Source organism: Pseudophryne corroboree, chromosome 9 (assembly GCF_028390025.1).
Source record: "Pseudophryne corroboree isolate aPseCor3 chromosome 9, aPseCor3.hap2, whole genome shotgun sequence".
NCBI lineage: Eukaryota > Metazoa > Chordata > Amphibia > Anura > Myobatrachidae > Pseudophryne > Pseudophryne corroboree.
The window spans coordinates 271589571-271612314 of record NC_086452.1 but is presented as its reverse complement, the minus strand read 5'-3'; the positions used below and the strand labels follow the sequence as shown (position 1 = coordinate 271612314).

At 43.3% G+C, this 22744-nt stretch overlaps 1 protein-coding gene across 5 annotated transcripts in view; it reads right to left on the bottom strand.

Moving 5' to 3' along the window:
- The window catches only part of PDE4DIP (phosphodiesterase 4D interacting protein), a 1081329-nt gene that overhangs the window by 758080 nt on the left and 300505 nt on the right, over positions 1-22744 (bottom strand). For 4 of the 5 annotated variants that reach the window (XM_063940302.1, XM_063940304.1, XM_063940305.1 and 1 more), the window contains exons 2-3: positions 19508-20891; positions 7597-7734 (exon numbers count right to left, since the gene is read on the bottom strand). In XM_063940302.1, coding sequence (XP_063796372.1) covers positions 7597-7734; positions 19508-20656 — 1287 coding nt within the window. In that variant the 5' untranslated portion in view covers positions 20657-20891. The remainder of the gene's footprint in view (positions 1-7596; positions 7735-19507; positions 20892-22744) is intronic. The other variant, XM_063940306.1, reaches the window with a different exon arrangement.

Here is a 22744-nt window from a genome sequence, read left to right as displayed (position 1 = left end):
AGAGTACCTTCAGAGAGTCACAGAGTATAAGGAGCCAGCCACACAGCTAGGGTTGCCAGATCATCCCTTTAATCCTGAAGACCTGTGATTTACACAGGTTTTGTGGCTGATTAAAACCAGGTGGAATGCAGGCTTGAATTTAATCAGCCACAGAACCAGTATTATTCATAGGTCTCCAGGATTAAAGGGATGAGGTGGCAACCCTACACACAGCGCCCCTGTAGGCAGTTATTATGATAAAAGCCCGGCGCTTACCAACAACCCTTAATAGAGTAGTTAGTACTGTTATCGCACCCCCCCCCCCCCCATCCGCCCCCATGTCTATAACACCCTGGTACCATGAGGTATTGCTGGAGTTATGTGGAAGGCAGTGCTCCCTGTCAGCGTCCTTCTGTATAATCTGCAGGGAGAAAATGGCGCTGGTGAGTGCTGGATCCGCTCTGAGAGGAAGCCCCGCCCCCTGACATGGCACGCGGTTTCCAGCACTTAGGCCCTTATTCCGAGTTGATCGCTAACTGCCGCTGTTCGCAGCACAGCGATCAGGCAAAAAAACTACATTTCTGCGCATGCGTATGGTGCGCACTGCGCATGCGCGACTTACTTTCACAAAAGCCGATGCAGTTTCACACAAGGTATAGCGACGCTTTTCAGTCGCACTGCTGATCGGTGAGTGATTGACAGGAATGGGGCGCTTCTGGGAGATAACTGACCGTTTTCCGGGAGTGTGCTGAAAAACGCAGGCGTGTCAGATAAAAACGCAGGTGTGCCTGGGGAAACGGGGGAGTGGTTGGCTGAACGCAGGGCGTGTTTGTGACGTCAAAACAGGAACTAAATAGACTGAAGTGATCGCAATCTAGGAGTAGGTCTGTAGCTACTCAGAAACTGCTTGAAAAAATGTTGGTGCCGTTCTGCGATTCTTTCGTTCGCACTTCTGCTAAGCTAAGATACGCTCCCAGAGGGCGGCGGCTTAGAGTTTGCACTGCCGCTAAAAGCAGCTAGCGAGCGATCAACTCGGAATGAGGGCCTTAATATTTAAACTGGCCTGAGGATTTTTGTGTTAACAGCGGGATTAGCCCCTATTAACGCTATGACCAGTGTAGGGTTAAACCGCCGACTCAGGACGCCCCTCCAGCGTCTACATGCTGTGATGTTGCTGAGCCTTACCAGAGCGCAGCGACGCAGAGCTGCGCTCCAACCCTTGTGCCGCCATACCCGCCGGCGACCCACTAACCGGAATGCCGGTGCTGTACTCACCACTCTTCTATCTTCTGGCTCTGTTAGGGGGTGGCGGTCGTGCGGCGGGAGCGAGCAGTCGCCTCGTGGGCTTACGATCATCACCCTCAGGAGCTCAGAGTCCTGTCAGCGAAGATAGGGGACCATTAACTCTCCATTAAGTTGGTTCCTACTCCCCCCCTAAGTCCCACGAAGCAGGGAGGCTGTTGCCAGCAGCCTTCCTGTAAAATAACACACTCTAAAAAAAAAAAATAGAAAACTAAGAAAACTCCTAAGAGCTCCCCTAGCTGTGACCGGCTCCTCCGGGCACATTTTCTAAACGGAGTCTGGTAGGAGGGGCATAGAGGGAGGGGCCAGCCCACACTATTAAACTCTTAAAGTGCCAGTGGCTCCTAGTGGACCAGTCTATACTGCATGGTACTAAATTGAACCCCAACATCCTCTAGGACGTAAGAGAAAAATTAATCACTAGTGTGTTTGAATGAGAAACATAAGTCACTTAGAAATTATTGCAACAGATCAGGAGCACTACTGTGTGGTGTAATTTGAAATGGGGTACTATTGAGTGGCCACGCCCCTGTTTTGGCGCATTCCCTATTTCAAATATTAGGGGGGAGGGGACGCCAGTCCTTTACTTTTTATTGGCTCCAAAATCATCTGATCTGTCATTGCTTTTACAATAGCACTCTCCCTGTATAGTTTAATTGGTTTAAGTATGCTACTGTGTTTGTATCTTTGTATGGTGCTCAGCGCTGTATACTGTATATGGGATAATACATGCACTTACTATAAGTTCTAATCAACACAATTTTTTTAAAATTCTATTTTACAATCTCTAATTTCAATTACATTTGTTATAACAAAGGGGCCGTAAATTCATATTACAAGCACCCAGACGGTCAGTCCTAGTCCTCTTTACGCATACACGAACCAAATTTGCCAGATCACACCTGTACACTTCGCTGGAAGAATAGGTTTGGGCTTCCTGTTGCAGATTCAATAAAAAAAAATAAAAAAAATAGAAAAATACAAAACATTTTTTATTTCTCTATAAAAAATATATCTCTTAATTCTATTACCACATGGAAACACACTATGTTTAATTCAGAAAGTCCATCAATTTACCAGTATGTGTTTGATGTATTATCATTGTTTCTAAAGCACCATAATGTTTTGTAGTGCTGAAACATGCATACAACGCAGTATAGGATGCACAATTTGGTACATGCACACTGCCACAAGATGGTTCCCATCTATGCGTACGACCAGTTGCCACCCAGAAACTTCCATTTCATGGACACAGTGAACCAGCAGAGATACGTCCGAATCACTCGAAGATACACAAAGATGCGTATCTTCATTACTGCACTTCTGTGTAAACCAGTGTGCAGAGACTGTCTGGTACATGTAGTAGGGAATATAGATTGTAAACTCCACTTGGGCAGGGACTGATGTGAATGGCCAAATATTCTCTGTAAAGCGCTGCGGAATATGTGTGCGCTATATAAATAACTGATAGTAATTATAATAATAACAACTGGTAATTACTAATCAGCTTCTGTCATTTATCTAGAACAGTCTTGAAATTGCAGTTAGACACTGATTGGTTGCTTTGGGCATTGTCTCCATGGGGTAGATTTACTAAAGCTTCTAAAATAGAAAGTGGTGGTGTTTTCCATAGCAACCAATCAGAATCTAGCAATCATTTCTCTATTGCATCCTAGAAAATTATATAATCTGATTGGTTGCTATGATCAACACTACCACTAGAAGTTTTAGTAAATCTAGCCCGTGGCTTAATACATCTCACCAATGAGAGAAGACTAAAAGTTAACAATACGTAAATTGGACAGTAACAGGGAAGGGTGCAAACAAGAAGGGTCGTGGTCAGGCATAAGTGTTGCAAATTTGGGAACTTGATACCCTCCCAAGTCCTGTGAGGATGGTGGTATTTGCTGATGGAAGGAGGGGCGGATTGGGCAACCAGGATAGGTTTCGGTGGACCGGTACTTGTACCCCTATGCCAGGCTGGCCAGGCTGACAGTGACAATGCCACTTGGCCTGGCCTGACACTGCCAGAAGTCGCACTTCCGGGACTTGCGTTCGGAAGCTCCTGGCTGCACATTATGCATCTGCGCAACTCTCCGTTCTGTGTGTGTGGTGTCTGCTTCCTCTGCCGCCTGAAGCCCGTCTGCCGCAGCCCCCCCCTCCTCCCCTATCTGTGTGATGTGTCGGGCCGTCCCCTGGTGGAGGAGGAGAACTATGCAGGTGTGTGAGATACTGTCGAGGAGTCGGAGGAGCGTGACATGGGGGACTTCCGTCACACTCATTCTGGCTGTCTCTTGTGTCTCTAAGACTTCTGTCAGCGCTGTTCACGGGAGTGCCAGCAGCCGGGACCCGGAAACTACAGAGAGGAGGAATGAATCTTGCTGAGCAGTGAGCTGTATCTGACTTATTCCCTCAGAGTCCCTTCCACTGCCAACCTGTCTGTTTTTCCCACCACAACTGCTCTCATCTTGCCCCCATACAACTTTTTCTCCCATCCTGCCCCCTGCTACCACCACTACTGCACCCACCCTGCCCCTATTACTAGTACTCCCATCCTGCTCCCCACCACTACTACTCCCAGCCTCTCCCCCACACTGCACTACTACGCTGATCATGCTCCATGATCCACACTACCACTACTACCAGGTTTCTCCCTGCTTCTCACTACTACTCCCAGCCTCCCCTGCTTCCCACTTCTACTCCCAGCCTGCCTCCATGCACGCTCTGCACTCCTATTACATCCTCCACCTCTGATCAACACTACTACTCCCATATTGCCCCCCGCTTCCCACTGCTACTCCCAGCCTGCCCCACACTAATACTACTCCCAGCATACTCCCTGCTCCACACTACTACTACATCCATCCTGTTCCCTGAACTTCACAACTACTATTCCCATCCTACCTCCGTGTATGGAGCTAGTGATCCTGGCCTCACAGTACTCACCCCAACCACCACACACAGCTGTAATCCGCAATCCCTCCCTTACCAGCATCCAGAACATACCCTAACACTCTGGCCCCCTAGACATGCAGTACCTCCACAGGCCAGGGACATATACAACCCACCCTACCAGCCGCTTTCCTGGCCCCTATGGCTGTACACTACCCACCATACCCCCGCCCCCCCCCCCCCCCCCCCCCCGACACCAGATACATACTGTACACTCCACACCTTAAGCACCACCCCAGGCCCCCTAGACACAGTACCCCCCAACCCTGGGAAATACCCTATCCACCCCATTTTTTTCCTATGGGGACCAATCTGTTTGTGTTTTTTGATTGAAGGGGCTAATGTGTTTTATTTTTTTACTGTGGGTGCTTATGTGTTTTTTTCTTGTAGGGCCAATGTTTTTTTTATTGTTTTCTGTGGGGCCAATATGTTTGGGTTTTTTTTTCCTCTGGGGGTCAATGTATTTTATTGTTTTCTTAGGAGCCAGTGTTTATGGTTTTCTGTTGGGGCCAATGCATTTTATGGCTTTCTGTGAGGGTCAATGTGGGTTTTTTTCCTGTCGGAGGCCAATGTGCGTGGGTTTTTTTCTTATGCAATGTTTGTGTTATACCGTACATGCATCCCGATGGTGTTTATACACAGTTTCTGTACAGAGTCAGACACACACAAACCAAGAAGTGTATTAGAAATGTGTTGGGTATTACTAGGTGGTTACAGTTGGCTGGCTAATCAGAGGCAGATGTATCATAGCATGGGTGAGTTGCTGAAAGTGGTTGCATATAGAGACACTGAATTGCTCACACTGGAGGCCATACTGAGATGGATGATCTGCACCTAGCAAAGGGCAGTTGAAAGTTTCATTGTTTACTGTTGGCGATTGCAGCATCTGTAGTCACTGACAGTGGGCATCTCAGTACTTGCATATATTCAGACACATGGATGTTCACCAGGGAAGAGCAGTGTAGCTGCATTAGCATGAAGTCCAAATGCAACTGCAGCAAAAAAATGCAATGAAGGCTGCAACTGTGTCCACCTCAGAATGAAGAAGGATCCTGCCCTCCTCTAGACAGACTCCACCCCCTCAACAGACCCTGCCCCCATTAGGGCTGCTTCCATAAATTTCCCGGGCTGGTTTTCAATCCCAATCCGCAACTGATGGAAAGTGATCTGATAAGTAATCTGACTTTCTTTAAGGGTTAAAGAATACGCCTGAATCTTAAGGTAGAGATTCAGGTTCTTCAATTATAGATGCATGAGTTGGTAGGAGAGTAGATTATAGTAGGTTTCATGTTTAATAGAAAGGCTCAGGCATATTTAGAAGATGGTGCCTGTTTGTAAAGATGTGCTGTTGGCTTGGACCAAGTCAATGCAATGTTTTGTCATATTGTGTTTTGTTATGCAGAAACTCTTTAATTATTTTGTATACCTTTTAATTATCTTGTATCCATTTTTCAACTCTCTGCTGTAACTGGTGCTTTGTTGTAAGAATTACTATTTCAGTACACCTAAACAACAACAGCTGAGCTGAGCTGCTGTTGGCAGACTATCTCTTGGTGATTTTTTTTACATTGAGCGGTGCTGCAAATATATCAGTGCCATCATGTGAACATTTTCAGCTAGGCCATTGGACTGTGGGTATAAGGGGCAGCTGGTGACGTACCTATTTCCAAAGTGTTGGCTGACACTTTAAACTCCATGATCACAAAATTGTATGCATTATCTGTGATAAGCTGTTGTGATATGCCACATACAGTAAGGTACCTCTTTAGTTTGGAAAAGACTAGTGCATTGGTGAGGTTAAGTAAGGAATTCATCTCAAACCAGTCAGAGTAAGAGGCTATACTGAAATGCCAAAAGTCATGTGATAGGTGCCTAGTATCGTGTAGGACCCCCTCTAGCCCGGCAAAGTGCAGAAACTCAACATGTCATCAATTCCGAAAGTAGACGGAAGACCTCTGAAGAAGTATTGACCCATGCCATCTGGATACCTTCCCACGGTTCCCTTATATTTGTAGATGCAGGATCTTGGGTGTGAATGGATGCCTCCACCACATCCCATAAATGCTCAATTGGGTTCATGTCAGGCGAACGTGGAGGCCACACCATTCGTTGGAACCCTCCAGAATGCGCCTTGAACCAAATCAGGACAACTTGGGACTGATGACACTGTACACTACCTGATAGAATATTTCATCATTGTCGGGGTACATAAAGTTCATGAAGGGCTGGAAATTGTCATCAAGCAATGCAAAGTTAGCGGTTACTGGCCAATGACATGTTCAGGTGGACCATCAGACTCAACCCATGCCACATGAACACACCCCAGACCATTATGGAACCACCGCCAGGTGTTTTCATAATGCATGGTGCGTTGTTGACAACTGGGGTTCATGGCCTCAAGTGGTCTGTGCCACATCCAAACTCTACCATTAGCCCGAAACAACAGGAACCGTGACTCACTGGACCATGACACATGTTGCCAGTCCTCCAGGGTCCAATTAATATTGTCACAAGCCCAGGTGAGGCATTGTGTCTGGTGTCATAGTGTTAACAGGGGCACTCTGGTGGGTCTTCTGTTGCCATATCCAATGGACGCTAAATATCACCACACTGACCTGCTGGATATTCAGTCTGGTACCTCCTGCATTGAATGTGGAAGTAATTTGAGCCAGTGTAACTTGTCTGTTACCATGGACGATTCTGGCCAGACACTCCACGGTGAGTGGTAATGCCTTCCATGAGGTATTTATTCCCAGTACACAAATGATACCGTAGATCGAGGAATCTTTAATATCCCATCCTTCGAAAACCCACTATAATACCCCGTTTGAACTGCGATAATTCACATCACCTTGCCATGAGCAGCCGAGCCGGGGTTCACCCTGACTCACGAGATGTCACATTACAACTGAAGCAGGTCTGGGCATTTCCAAGATGTCACAGTAAGGTGGCACCACCTACCATTACCTTTACATACTGCTATCCCATGACTTTTGGCACTTCAATGTAGAAGCACCAAGTGTTCCTTATGTCACCATACAAAGATGACAGCAGCAGTAAATAGATCATGGCAAGTCTGGAATTTTATGACCGTCCAGTGGTTCATTAGATTGATGAGCTCTGAGTGTGTTACATGGTGCACATATACTAACTTACTCCTGCAGTAGGGGATGATACTCAATTTATCACAGGAACCTGCTTTTTTTCCAACCCTGGAGGCGGCCAACTCTGAATCCAGACAAAAATATGCATTTATATCCAAGCATGCAATGTTATGTTATGCAATAGCACAGTGCGATACCCAGTGACCTTGTGATGCAATAACCCCTGAATATAAATTGAACACAAAGTTATCACATATACCTTGATAAAGTTCTGAGACTCCTGTAATTTTTCCTGAAGAGTTTGAACCTCCAGCTCTGCTTTCTGTATCTTATAGGCCTGCTGCTCAAGTGTAGAATCATAGTGCATTGCATCCTGGACCCTTTTTCCATTCAGTTTCTGCAAATAAAAATAGATTTCATTTTTTAATTAACATTCATCAACATAGTACAGCATTAGCTTTTGAAAGTAACATATTTGGTGACACAAAGGCATCTAAAAATACATGTTATGAAAACAATATTTCCCTTGTGAGAGCACAGTAAAGTGCCCATTGGATCATATGGGTTGGGCTTAATTTGCCATCAGTCGGGATGCTGGCAGCCAGAATACAGACTGCGGCATCCCGAAGATCGTAATCCCTCACCCTGGCCCCCTAACCCGCCCACACACACACTTCCCGCAGCCTAAAACCTAACACACACACCCCCACCCCACCCCCGCCCCCACAGCCATATCCTAAACCTCGGAAGTGGTGCCTAAACCTAACCACCCATCCCAGCAGCCTAACTCTCCCCCACCCCCATCATAACCATAGCCCTCTGCAGGGTCGGGGGGTGCCTAACAATAACCCCCCTTCCCCGCAGCCTAAACCTAACCCCAAGGGGCCACTGCCTAACCCTCCCCCTTCCCTCCCCCCATGGCTTACCTGTCCGCTCGTCTTCTCGTTCGGCATTCTGGTTGTCAGGATTCGGGCGCCGGGATGGTGAACCTATTCGGGATGCTGGTGTCACATTCCAAATAGTGTTGGGATCCTGGTGTCGGAATTTTGAAAGCCGGGATCCCGACAGACGGGATCCTGACTGGATCCCTATATAACAAATGGGATCTGGTCTCTAGGTCGACAAGACTTAGGTCAACAAGGTCTAGGTCGACCACTATTGGTCGACAGTAAGTAGGTCGACATGGTTTCTAGGCCGACAGGGACTCTAGGTCGACATGTACTTGGTCGACATGACAAAAGGTCGACATGAGTTTTTCACTTTTTTTTATTCATTTTTTTAAAAACTTTTTCATACTTTACGATGCACGTAAACTACAATTGGGAACGGTAACCTGTGCCGAGCACAGCACTAATTGGGGAAATTACGAAGAATTACGAAGAAAAACGACAGCAAAAAAAGAAAAAAACTCATGTCTATCTACTACATGTCGAACTAGAGTCCCTGTCGACCTAGAAACCATGTCGACCTACTTGCTGTCTACCAACAGAGGTCGACCTAGACACTGTCAACCTAAGTCTAGTCTATCTAACATACCACACCCATAACAAATATCAGTAGCCAAAATGGAATGATGCACAAAATATTTATGTTAACAAAAAGCTGAACTCACACAAGCATAAGGCGGGATGCAGTCAATTTACTGACAATCAAAATCCCGACGGTCAAAATACCAACAGCAATTGACCGACGGTCTAAATCCTGACAAGGTCAAATTACCGACATTTAAAATACCGACATTTATAATGTTGACGGTTCAAAAAGTCGACCTGAGTTTTTCATGATTTTTTCATTGAAACCGACTTGTTATTATTATTATTACATTTTATTTATAAGGTGCAACAAGTATTTCGCAGCGCCGTACAAAGGACAGTACAGGGAGACAAAACTTAGCATTACAGTAAATAAATAACAGAAATAGTGTACAGGTAACAAAGAGCATCACACATTCTCAAGACATAATACAGCTAAGATGTAAGTAGTGAGGGAGTGATCATCGTACTACTAGGGGCTGGTGGCCATAGATGAGGTGAGCCTTCACTTGCAAACTTGTTCATACTTTACCATCCCACTAGACCTGGAGGGAGAATATAATAGTGTGCCGAGCGCAGCGAGGCACCGTGCCCGAAGCATGGTGAGCGCGGTACTCTTATATGGTGCCCATGTCGACCTATGTCGACATACACAACAAAAACCCAATGAAAAACTTGTGTCGGCTTTTTGACCTGTCGACGTTTTAAATGTCGGTATTTTGTCCTTGTCGGTATTTTAAATGTCTGTATTTTGTCCATGTCGGGATTTTGACCTTGTCGGAATTTTGACCGTCGGTCAATTGCTGTCGGGATTTTGATTATAGGTATTTCATACTGATCACCCTAAAGGCATCCCCTTCCTGTGGATTTTCAAATCACAAGCAAGACAATGGGGGTCATTCCGACCTGATCGCTCGCTGCGTCCCCCCGCATGTCAGTGTGAATGATTGTAGCTGTGCTAAATTTAGCACAGCTACGATCAACTCAGAATGACCTCCAATATTCTAAGCCTGGTCCATTGTTGTCATTCTAAGTTAGGCAAAGATAGGCGCCAAGAACAAACAAATTCATGTTATAAAACCCATCAGACACTTCAAAAATAAAACATATTTCTCTTTGGAACAAGTTGGATGATATTCAATTCAAGGCTCAAGTTATGGATGGCTTCCTTTTCATCTGTCTTTGAGAACATTTGTAAATAAAAGTTGTAAGTGGGACAGTTGTACCAAGAATGATAGAAAGAAATGGGATCAGTATGAAATCCCAGTGGTCGGGAGACCGTCGGCGAGCACAGTGTGTCCCCTTCCGGGCTCGCCGCACTTTGGGCCTGATAATGACCTTCGGTCGCCAAAGGTTTCTATTCCCCTCCCGGTGGTGGCGTGGACCACCACCCAAGAGGGGTAACCAGCCGGCGGCCAGGACTCCGACCTCCAGTATTTCAGCTGGTGTCGGGATTCCAGCGTTGGTATCCTGACCACCGGGATCCCAACAGGCAGTCAATTGACTGTCTCCCAAAGAAACTATAGTGTACACTGTGAACAACTGAACATTTCCATGAAAGAGAATATCAGTTCAATAAAAATAATTCTTACAGCAACTTCTGTTTTTCAAAGTGGTTTTAAAACGGTGCAAAATGGAAGCTAGTAGAGGGCTTGACAAATTTTCTAAAATGTAGAAGCCAAGTTGAAAGTGAAGGAGCCAGAACACCATCCCCTGCGCCCCTCCAGAAAAAATACACTCACCACCACTTGGGCAAACCAACCCTCCACAGCCAAACTGCTGTGCAGCTACCCCATCAGGAAAACAACACCCCCTCCCCACTATGGCCACATCATTATCCCCTCTGAAGACGCAATCCCCCGTCATGCATAGACCCTCTTATCGGAGAGCTCTTTGCAGCCAGGAATTTGGAGACAGTGGAGGCAGAGACGGACAGGCACAACAGTCCGCACAGGCTGGGATAGACACTAGACACATGCACTCCTTTGAATTAAATGGCTGCCGCAATAGACACGCCCACGAATCTCTGCTGGGGTTGAAGAGGATCTGCTCCCTCCCTGCATTATCTGGTAGCCAGGCAGCAACATCTAGGGGCCATGGCGAAATGGCCCATGGGATTTGTCGAGCCCTGAGCCTGTAGCTATCATTATGTATCACTGCATTTCACAGAAACACAAAATGTACAGTACCCTCTGCTATTTACCAAGCCGGGGCACATTTGGATTACCAGATGTTTAAACCTCTCTCTGCAAGAAATGTCTTCCTGTCACCAACAGCCTGAAGCAGTCAACAAAAGAAGAAGTGCTAAAGAAGGAGCCTAAAGTCTGTGCATACTCATAGTGATAGTCATAGTGATAGAGATTAGTGAGGTCTCCTAGGCTGATACCCCACTGAGCTTTTAACATTTTATAAAATGTCACAGCTCACCATCCCCATAGAGGTCTATGGGGGTAGTGGTAGGAGGCACTGGAGAAATCTACAAATTGCGTGAAGCAGTAACATGTTCTTTTTCCAGCCGTTTCTTTTATGAGTTTAGGCTTATCGAAGCTTAATAAATGCAACTCTAACGATTGTACTTTGGACATAATCTCTTTTGTATACATAAATATCTATGTAATGACCAGCCGGGTGTAGTATGGTATGCCGGTGCTCGGGCTCCCGGAGACCAGCATACCGGCGCCGGGAGCCCGACCGCCGGCATACCGACAGCGTGGCGAGCACAAAGGAGCCCCTTGCTACGCGCGCCACACTATTTTATTCTCCCTCCAGGGGGGTCGTGGACCCCCAAGAGGGAGAATAGTTGTCAGTATGCCGGGTGTCGGGATTCCGGCGCCGGTATACTGTGCGCCGGGATCCCGACATTCGGCATACAGAAGACCACCCGACCAGCCAATCCATGGTTATTTAATAAGTAGAGAGAGTCAAATGGTTACAGGCAAGCAATGCTTAAATGTGACAACACATAGAACATACACAATGTTCTATATGAATACTGATACATTGATGTATATGACACAATGGTCTCAATTTTTGTAGGACAGCCCCAATTCAAAAAATGTGAAAGGGGCATACGTACACCTCAAAGAGTTTGGCTCATGGGGATCAGGGCGGATTTTGGGCTGTTCAAGGGCAGGGACTGCTTTGTCTCATTTTAACGTGTGGCAATGTTGGGAGGTATAAATAGAGGGTAAACTACTTGCGTATCCAGAACCTTACACGTTTACAGAATCATATACCTAATTTGCTTTGTCTAGTCATTTTAATCTATTCTTATAACAGTATTATGCCCTGATCTGATGAGGTGTTATCTGTTTCTTTTACTCTGAAGACTACTGTGATCCTGTCACCCTGTTTACTTTCACTTACTGTAACACAACAGGGTTCTGATCTATACCCCTTCCCTGCTCAACTCCTGCTAACAAGAACAGCAAGCACAAGACGCGGAATACATACGTTTTACCAGCAGCCGGGATCTCGGCTGTCATTATCCCGACAGCGGGATCAGGGCACCAGGATGCTGGCAGCGGGGCGATCACTAGAAAGCCCCTTGCGGGCTCGCTGCGCTCGCCACAGGGTGTATTCTCCCTCTAAGGGTGTCGTGGACACCCATAGAAGGAGAAATGCCTGTAGTGCCGGGATTCCGGCGACGGCATTTTATCGCCTGTCGGTATTCATGCGTCAGCATTGTGACCACCAGGATACCGACAGGCAGTCTCGTGGTTGCCTTACTAAGCCGCACCTGACAGGCAAGCACATACATTTGCAAGGACACAAATACCAAAGAGATGTGTACAGTACCACCCATTGGAACCCCACCATAGTTATTGCGTTACAGACTAAATGACAGAACCCACACTATGTGTACATTAATTTAGACATCACCAATGTTTTTTTCATATAATTAATCTGCATAATCCAGCGTATTATGGAGCTGTGCTTCCATAGCAATTTATTGGCATCAGCTTAAAAACAATTAAGAGCACAGCTGCTACTTAACTACAGTAATTGCACTAATACCATTAAGAGAATTTGGATGTCTGCAACAGAACACATATATAAAACTAGTATAAAACTAGTATAAAACTAGCAAACACTCAAAGGCGGTGATTCAATTGTTTTTTTTCTGCACTCAAAGTAATGGGCACCCATGATTAGAGGAATTTAAGTGTTACTCTGATCAAGCCCCCATAACCTTTTAAGCGCCCAAATAAACAGAATAGTGGCTAATGCTGTCTAAAGTAGTCCCCATAATGCGAAAAGTATTGTTTTGGGTGCCTAAATAGGACGCTTTCACACCTTTTTTCTCACCACCTCAGGAAGCTGCGAGCAGAAATGTTGGGGCCAGCGATGATTGAAATGAACAATTGAATTGTTGCCATCACGGTGCCAACTAGTGGCCAGCTCCTGAAAAGCAATTGAATCGCCCCCATAGAATTTAAAAGGCTGAATGAACCTAGAGGCAATACTGTAAGTAAATGGTCATCATCGTTTATTTGTAAGGGACCCCAAAATGCTGCAGCACCTGACAGTCCATATAACAAATGATACACAGAACAAAATAACACAAAGAAATGGAACAAATGACATACAAGGATGATTGAGAAGATAAAGACAAGAAACAAATGATAGAGTTTGTTCTGCTCACTGCAATCTACAATTTAACAGAAATGGGTAAAGTAGAGACAAAAGAAGCTAGAGGGACAGGATGATAGCTGGTAGACCCCAGTGAGTTCGTACTATCAGCAAAATAAAAATATATATATATATATATATTGAAGGGGCAAATGGCTAATGTAAAACATTTTACAGATGTGGGTTATTTTGTTAACTTTTAAACACATACAGAATATGTCCACTTTTTATTATTATATTGTATTTGTTTTTTCTGTTGTGGTACAATAAAATACCGTAATGAAATTCTATATCAAAGAGCTGTAGTTAGCCAACATTACACCAACTGCAGCAACAAACCATGTAAACCAAATAGTGGCGAACTTGCGACGATGGAACCGGTGCATTGTACCGGGACCCGGCACTATCAAGGGGCCCAAAGTCTGCAGCTTTGTAATCAATCAGACTGACTAATTTCAAGCCGCTTGCAGCTATGTGCTGTCCCCGGAGAGAGAAACAAAGCAGAGATGAAGCTGCAGGTGCAGCAGAGGAGGAGAAAGGAGAGGGACTCGGAAGCCGCAGCGGCGCACTGTCATTCTTAATGACAGCGGCGCCGCTGCAGCTGTCCCTTTTGCTCCATGTTGGCTGACCTCTGTGAATGCTGGGAGGAGAGAGGGACAGACGGGAGCTGCCAGCAGCTGCAGTGAGGAGCCTAAGTTAGCGAAGAGAGAGAGCCAGTAAGAAATAGCATCTAAAGGTGCATACACACAGTGCAATTTTCTGTGCGATATGGACTATATACTCTTGAACTAGGGGGGATGGAATGTAATCCATGTGTAATGGCTGCCATGTGGCAGTGAAGAAGAAATATACAGTGTGGCAAAAAAGTATTTGGACAGCCACTGATTGTGCAAGTTGACCCACTTAAAAAGATGAGAGAGGTCTGTAACTTCCATCATAGATACAACTGTGAGAGACAGAATCTGAAAAAAAAAAAAAAAAAACAGGAAATCGCATTATTTGATTTTCAAACAATTTATTTGTATATTCTTGCGGAAAATAAATATTTGGACAATCAAAAAGTTTAACTCAATACTTTGTAATATAACCTCGGTTGGCAATTACAGAGGTCAAATGTTTCCTGTAGTTCTTGACCAGGTTTGCACACACTGTAGCAGGTATTTTGGCCCACTCTTCCATGCAGATCTTCTCTAGATCTGTCATGTTTTGGGGCTGTCGCCGGGCAACACAGACTTTCAAGTCTCTCCACAGATTTTCTATTGGGTTGAGGTATGGAGACTGGTTAGGCCACTCCAGGATCTTGAAATGCTTCTTACGGAGCCACTCCTTAGTTGCCCGGGCGGTGTGTTTGGGGTCATTGTCGTGCTGCAAGACCCAGCCACGTTCCGTCTTCAATGCTCTTACTGAGGGAAGGAGGTTTTTGCCCAAAATCTCACGATACATGGCCCCATTCATCCTCTCCTTAATACGGATCAGTCATCCTGTCCCCTTTGCAGAAAAGCAGCCCCAAAGCATGATGTTTCCACCCGCATGCTTCACAGTGGATATGGTGTTCTTGGGATGCCATTCATCATTCTTCTCCCTCCATACACGGTGAGTGGAGTTTATACCAAAAAGTTTGATTTTGCTCTCATCTGACCACATTACATTCTCCCAATCCTCCACTGGATCATCCAGATGGTCACTAGCAAACTTTAGACGGGCCTGGACATGTGCTGGCTTAAGCAGGGGGACCTTTCGGGCGCTGCAGGATTTCAATCCATGACTGTAGTGTGTTACTAATGGTAACCTTTGTGACTCTGGTACCAGCTCTCTTGAGGTCATTGACCAGGTCCCCCCGTGTAGTTCTGGGCTGATTCCTCACTGTTCTCAAGATCATTGATACCCCACGAGGTGAGATCTTGCATGGAGCACCAGGTCGAGGGAGATTGTCAGTGATCTTGTATTTCTTCCATTTTTTAATAATTGCGCCAACAGTTGATCTCTTCTCACCAAGCTGCTTGCCTATTGTCGAGTAGCTCATCCCAGGCTTGTGCAGCTCTACAATTTTGTCCCTGGTGTCCTTAGACAGCTCTCTGGTTTCGGCCATGGTGGAGAGGTAGCAGTCTGACTGTTTGAGGGTGTGGACAGGTGTCTTTTATGCAGATAACCAGTTCAAACAGGTGCCATTAATACAGGTAACGAGTAGAGGATAGAAGAGCTTCTTAAAGAAGAAGTAACAGGTCTGTGAGAGCCAGATATCTTGCTGCTTGGTAGGTGTCCAAATATTTATTTTCCACAAGAATAGACAAGTAAATTGTTTAAAAATCATACAATGTGAATTCCTGTTGTTTTTTTCAGATTCTGTCTCTCACAGTTGAAGTGTACCTATGATGGAAATTACAGACCTCTCATCTTTTTAAGTGGGTCAACTTGCACAATGGGTGGCTGTCCAAATACTTTTTTGCCCCACTGTATATATCAGTTTAGCAAGGAAGCACTCACCAGACTTTGTATAAATTGCAGATTTTTTTTTATCAAACCTCACATCAGCGGCAAACACAAGGTCATGGTTAACGTTTCGGTCCCACACTGGACCTTTCTCAAGACAAGATGTAAAGCAGTTAGGTTCACGATAGCGCAGAAGAACCAGAAGGCACTTAACGTTTATTTCAATGAAAAGCAAGTGTATTCACATCTACAGTTAATGGTGGCCATTCCGAGTTGTTCGCTCGTTGCCGTTTTTCGCAGCGCAGCGATCAAGTGAAAAATTGGCAATTATGCGCATGCGCTAAGTACTTTCACACAAAACTCTGTCATTTTACCCATGCTCCAGCAACGTTTTTCAGTCGCTCGACTGTTCGTAGTATGACTGACAGGAAGTGGGTGTTTCTGGGCGGCAACTCGGCGTTTTCAGGGAGTGTGCTAAAAAACGCAGGCATGCCAGGCAAAAACGCAGGAGTGGCTGGAGAAACGGGGGAGTGGCTGGCCGAACGCAGGGCGTGTTTGTGACGTCAAACCAGGAACTAAACAGACTGAGGTGATCGCAATCTATGAGTAGGTCTGGAGCTACTCAGAAACTGCATGAATTTTTTTAATAGCAATTTTGCTACTCTTTCGTTTGCAATTCTGCCAAGCTAAGATACACTCCCTGAGGGCGGCGGCCTAGCATGTGCAATGCTGCTAAAAGCAGCTAGCGAGCGAACAACTCGGAATGAGGGCCAATATGCGGGCATCTCCGTCACCAAGGTTTCAACGCAACGCAGGGCATTGTCTTCAAGGTGTAATGCTCCTAAACCCTAAAAAAACAAACAGTGTCTTTTTTTTTTTTTTTTTTTTAGGGTTTAGGAGCATTACACATTGAAAAAAACGCCCTGCTGTTGAAACGTTGGGGATGGAGATGCCCGCATATAAGTCTACAAAAAGTTGTGCGATGTGCCAATGTGGAATGATAAGGCTCGGCAGCAGCGCCATGTAACTGCTACTGATTGGCTTGTAGCTGATAGCACTCATCAGGGCATTTACCACATATATTATGTGGTAAACATGATGATCTCTGCATTTATTAAAAATTGTGAAAACACTGTTGCTTGTGTATATAACACTGAAAGGTTGTCTACTAACAATGTCAAACCATGGCACTACACTATACACTTTGTATGCCTGACATAAGTCTGTTGTATTTACTACAGATGCAAAGTATTTACAATTGTTCTTTTGCAGTTTTAAGCAGTAAGAAGACATTCCTACCATAATTTGTACCAGGTTGTAGGGGAAATGCAGGATTTCTGGAGAGGGGTTTCCAAATGTTTGACTTTAGAGCGATTGCCGCCAGCACATGAAGGATGCATAATAATTAGCATAGTCTACCCCAAACAAAGTGCAATTTTTGTAATGCAGCATAGCACACATTTGCATGGGATGCAGTTAGGTGACCGGCGGTCGGGAGACTGACGGTCACTATACCATCCCCTGAATCCCACCTGGTGGAAAGCCCGACAATCGGTATGCAGAGCGCTCAAAATGCTGGCAGCCAAAATGCCTACCAACAGAGCCTATTCCCATTCGTGGGTGTCCACAAGCCCGCAAGAGGCTTTGTTGCGCTCGTCTCCCCCGCCAGCATTCTGCTGCCGAGGTCGGTATGCTGACCGCCGGCAACGTGTGCCCAACCCCTTGTATCAAATTAACTCAAATTGTATGTGGATTAAGCAAGTAGTACCATCATAAAGAAGGATTTTGTACATCAACATTTCTTTCTCTTCTTACACTTATTTCCTCTGTTCCTTACAAAATCAGTTTATTGTATGACCCGTTGGCTTCCTTATCAGCTTCGTCTTATTGGGAACCCACTTTGAGGAAATGGTCCGTAGACGTCCCCAGTATCAGTTTATTTCCAGACCTTATATCTCCATATGACACTACTCTTACATTTTTACACTCTTCATATTTACAGGAAGTTCATGTTAGGATGATACACAGGGCATATATATCCCCTGCACAGAGGAGATATATGATGGCCCTTGAATCCGGTGCCTGTATTAAATGTAAAATGTCTCATGCTACATTTATGAATTGCATCTGGGAATGTGGCAAAATTAAAAAGTTCTGGAATAAAATAATTAAATTTATCAATTCCATGTTCTCTTCTCATGTGAGTCCTGACCCCTTGGCATGTATTTGTGGGAATTTTAAGACTTGGGACCTGGGCCCCAATAAGAAATTTAAACTTCAATTACTAATTATAATTATTACGATTGCCAAAAAAATAATTCTCATTCATTGGACTCGTCCTTCTACTCCCTCTCTATAAGAAGTCAAACAAAAATTGTTACAAATATTGTATTATGAGAGACGGGCTACTATTCCTGTCATTAACAATGGTGTTGAGAAATTTTACCATAAATGGGAATTTTTTATTAACACTTTAGACGTACAGTCGCATAATCATATTCTCAAGCTATTTGAAAATATTTCCTGGAATTTGCTTAGGCGAATTTCTGCTGATATATAACTGCTGTTCTCATTTGTGCCTATTGTAGATGCACTGTCTGAATCAGTTCTGAACCCCTGATTTCCGATGACATCTCTTTCATCCCCCCCTTCTCTCCCTGTCCCTCTTCCCTTATAAGTTATATTTTTTTCTTGTTTGTCCCCCCCCCCCTCTTTTTGCTTTAAAATTGTTACTACAATGTACCATTTAGATTGTTATTGTGTTCTTGCATTGTTCTATTATTCGTATTCTGGCAGGTTTGCGGGATATGACAATATCTCCCTTGCTTCAGACCTTTTGAACAATGATGTATGTACGTTTCTTCATCCTTATACAATCTCTGAATGTATTTGTACTTATTCTATTTTATGGTACTGATATAGAATGTCCACATTTCTGATGGAAAACCAATAAAATCTATTTACAATAAAAAAAAAAGAAGAAGGATTTTGTTGTGTTGTGTTTTGCCTTCATCTGGATCAGCTGGTCACTAGGTGTAATTACAGCTGAATTATTAAATACATTCAACCAAAATACCTATACAGCAAGTAATTGATAATCATATGTACAGTATGACATTATCACTCTGGCTACAGCATCTTACTTTTCTTCCTGGCCAGAAGGTATCTTTATTAAGGAACCCATACACAATTAAATACACAGACAACCAGCAACTGTGCTAGTTCCATGATGACTACTCCCTCAAATCTAAGTTAAAGAACTCTGGCATCTGAGGACAGCAACAGAATATAGACCGATCCATAGTTTCTCCTTCAAAATAACAATCTCTGTGTTTACAAGTCAAGTTTCAGAAATTAAAAAAACCTAAATGTTTTCACTTAAAACTTTGCGATACTCAGTCCTCTCACCCACAAATACTATTTCACAACATAAATAGCAACCATATAAAACTCATAAAAAGCATAAATGTTTGTGCCAGTGGAATATAATTACAACTCAAACTACATGTACAATTTTGATTACATTTTAAGGAAATTAAATGCATGTGTGCAATCTATTTAGTAATAAACAGATACCTGTGAGTAAAGTGGAATGTAATCTTCATATACGTTGTGCCAGAGGTCATTAAGATCAGAAAACGCAGAGAAAAAGTCTTGAGAAGTCCTGGTAGGGGATTCCACAATACTATCCAGGAAACCAAGACCTGTGTTTGATGAGCTTGACTGACCACTCGAAAGGACACGGTTTAGTTTTAAGACGGAACTGCTTTTCACAGGAATTCTGCTGCCTCTTGGACTTTGAATTGGTCTGTAATCAAACATTTTAACAAGACTAAGTGCGAGATCTAACTTCCTTCCATAAGCAGAAGAACAAGATGCATAGTTGCATGACGAGCAGATACACTTTGGATTCTCTATGATGGATTTGATTTTTTCTTCAGTTTTCTGTGAGTTGAGTCCAGCATCCTTGGTATCATTAAGAGATTCAACGGAATATTCAGAAGATAATCTTTCCAACCCTTCTCCTTCTAATACCTTGACGTTTACAGCCTCACATTCTGAAATCTGAGACATTATCTGTTCATTGAAAGTACTTGTGCATGTAGAAAAATGTCCACAAGAGACATTTGGGGCAATTTTCCTTGGTACTTTACACACTGCTTCATAGTCAGAATCAGGTACTCTTAAAGAGGAACAACTATGGCATTTTCTCGGAACAGACCCATTACCCTCAGTGTGTGAACAGCGCTGTGCCTCTTGGCTGGGTTCCTCCAATTCTGTCCAGTATTCAAAACCAGAAAATGTAAAGTCTTCCTGGAGAAGGGCAGAATAAGTGGACTGCACTTTTTGGAGGTCTGGAGTATCCACAGTTCCCTCTTCGAACTTGGCTTCCTGACCATCTTCACTGTTATTTTTGCTGTAAAGACTAGCCAGGCAATGCTTAAGCCTATCCTTCTCAGAAAGGAGCTTCTGCAATCGCTCAATTGAGAGAGCTTCTATGCGTGCAATCACGGTGTCAAATCTGTAGAAACGTTCCAGCATGAAAGCACATTTACTGCAGGAAAACTCAGCGTGACCATCACGCAAGATCTCTTTATTCAAAACATGAGATAACACCACTTGAAGATTCAATTTGGCAGCTGTGTGAAAAATCCATCTCCGCTGATTTCCACATAGCTCCCTTCCACAAATCCTGCAAACATCCTTCATCTTTAGTTCTAACATTGAATGTTATTTACTAAATTTTTAAATCCTACTCAAAATAGAGAGGAAAGGGCAACACTCCAAGTAACAGCAGTAAATGGCTGTTAATCAGTAGAACATTGATATATGCACATATTTATGTACAACTCAGGCAGGAAGAGTCTGTGTTGTATGGTCTGCTAACATATTGGTTGAAAATGTTTAAAATAATATCTGTTTCTTCCCCTAAGCGATCTTCCGTTAACAGTATATTTAGCTGTAGTAAAAAAAAAAAAAAAAGGATAAATAGTTTTCATTTAGGGAGTAATTCATTTTCAAAGATTTGATATTGTGACACACCCTTTACTCTATAAACTAAATGGTAAACACAAACAAGCAAACATACAATGTATCAATATGCATGTGGTTTAAAAAACAACACAATAATAATGCACTATAGATTTGTGTGCTCTGAAATGCCTTTGGTAGAACCCACTGAAAGCAGCAATGCCATGCTAAAATTAAGTTGTTTTTTTTTTACATAAATCATTGTGGAAGGCTATAAAAAGAATATTTATAAACACTATTTTTTTCTTGATTTTTTATTCAGACTGTTATTAATGACTAGTTACCTGCCCGTCAAAATGACGGAACAACATAATAGTAATGTCAGCGCCGATGGCTGTGCGTGGCCGAATGGAGCAACACTTGAATTGCTCCGTTGGGTGCCATCTAATGTCTGCCAGTGCGCAAAACAATTTAATTCCCCCCATAGAGGTTTGAAGCAGTGTTAGCCTTTTTATTATATAGGATTTCTAATTATTTGCTACTATGGCAACTACAGATACATGGCACATGATGAAGTGAGCAGTGAGATTATATAATGCCCCTCTGATCTCTCTGAACTGTGCCCCCTGACAATCTGAGAAGTTTGTGTAGACAGTGACTGTCTGGTAATCTGAAAATGTGTTTTATATCTATCTGTGTACTGTGACATCTTCCCCCTCTGTCATCACAGGACATGCTGAGAATAATAACCCTATGGCAGACATACGTGTTGGTCATCCACAGAGACATTAAAAAGAAGCCAATGATCTGTAGAATAGCTAAGTACAATTACTATAAACTCTTTATTTCTAGTTAGTCCCTCCGCCAGTTCTTTATTCTAAAAAATATAATTTTATTTTTTTTTAAAGAAAAAGTTTAGTTCTTTAAACACAGTTATGAGCTATTCCTACTCAAATAAAGGTTACTTAATTTAACATTATAAACTAGACCCTGCATTCGCCTACCCATTAGACTGTAGCAAGATGCTATAAACATGTGCAGACACTATGCTGACAGGACAGGACCCATCAGACAGTGGGACACAAGCACAGAATTAGGAAATAGTCATTACCACAAGTAACAAGATGCCTTGTACTTTAATCTTACAGCATTCTTGATATACAGTAATGCAGACATACATTTATATAAATGAAGAATTTATGTCTGCTTAAGTGAAGTCTATCAGGAAATGATTTAGGTACTTACTAGTAAACCATATTATAGGCATACAGGACACTAGAAAATTCCCATGTGGATGAGTTTAAAAAGGGAAAGGGAGGAAAAACAGATCTTTCAAAGGCCATAAATAATACATTTCAGAATATATCATGGGTCAAAATACAATGAGCGGTCACAAAGTTAAGTGCTTTAAATATCTAAAAACCATGGACAGCAGAGAAAAAATAGTTTTATTACACTCAACTCTATCAGGTATCCATAGAAATTAATGCTATTGACATTTTTATGCTAATTTCCAGTAAACTTAAATATACATTTATAATCAATGTACTGTATCTACCCATAGTATATTCATAATATGAACACACACCAATGCTAAAAATAAAATACTGTAGCATATACCATAGCTACTCACTTACTAATGTACATTCTAGTGGGATCTGGGATTAAAAATCCCTATCTGATGTGATTTACAAAAATTGACGGTCTGGGAATGAATGATTACAAGCAATTACATTGTCAAATAATGTGTCCTAATAATGTTTTTTTAAAGAAAGTATTGCGAGATGGGTATATGAAAATGTGATCAAATCAATAACATGAGAGTGTTCAATGTTGTGCTTA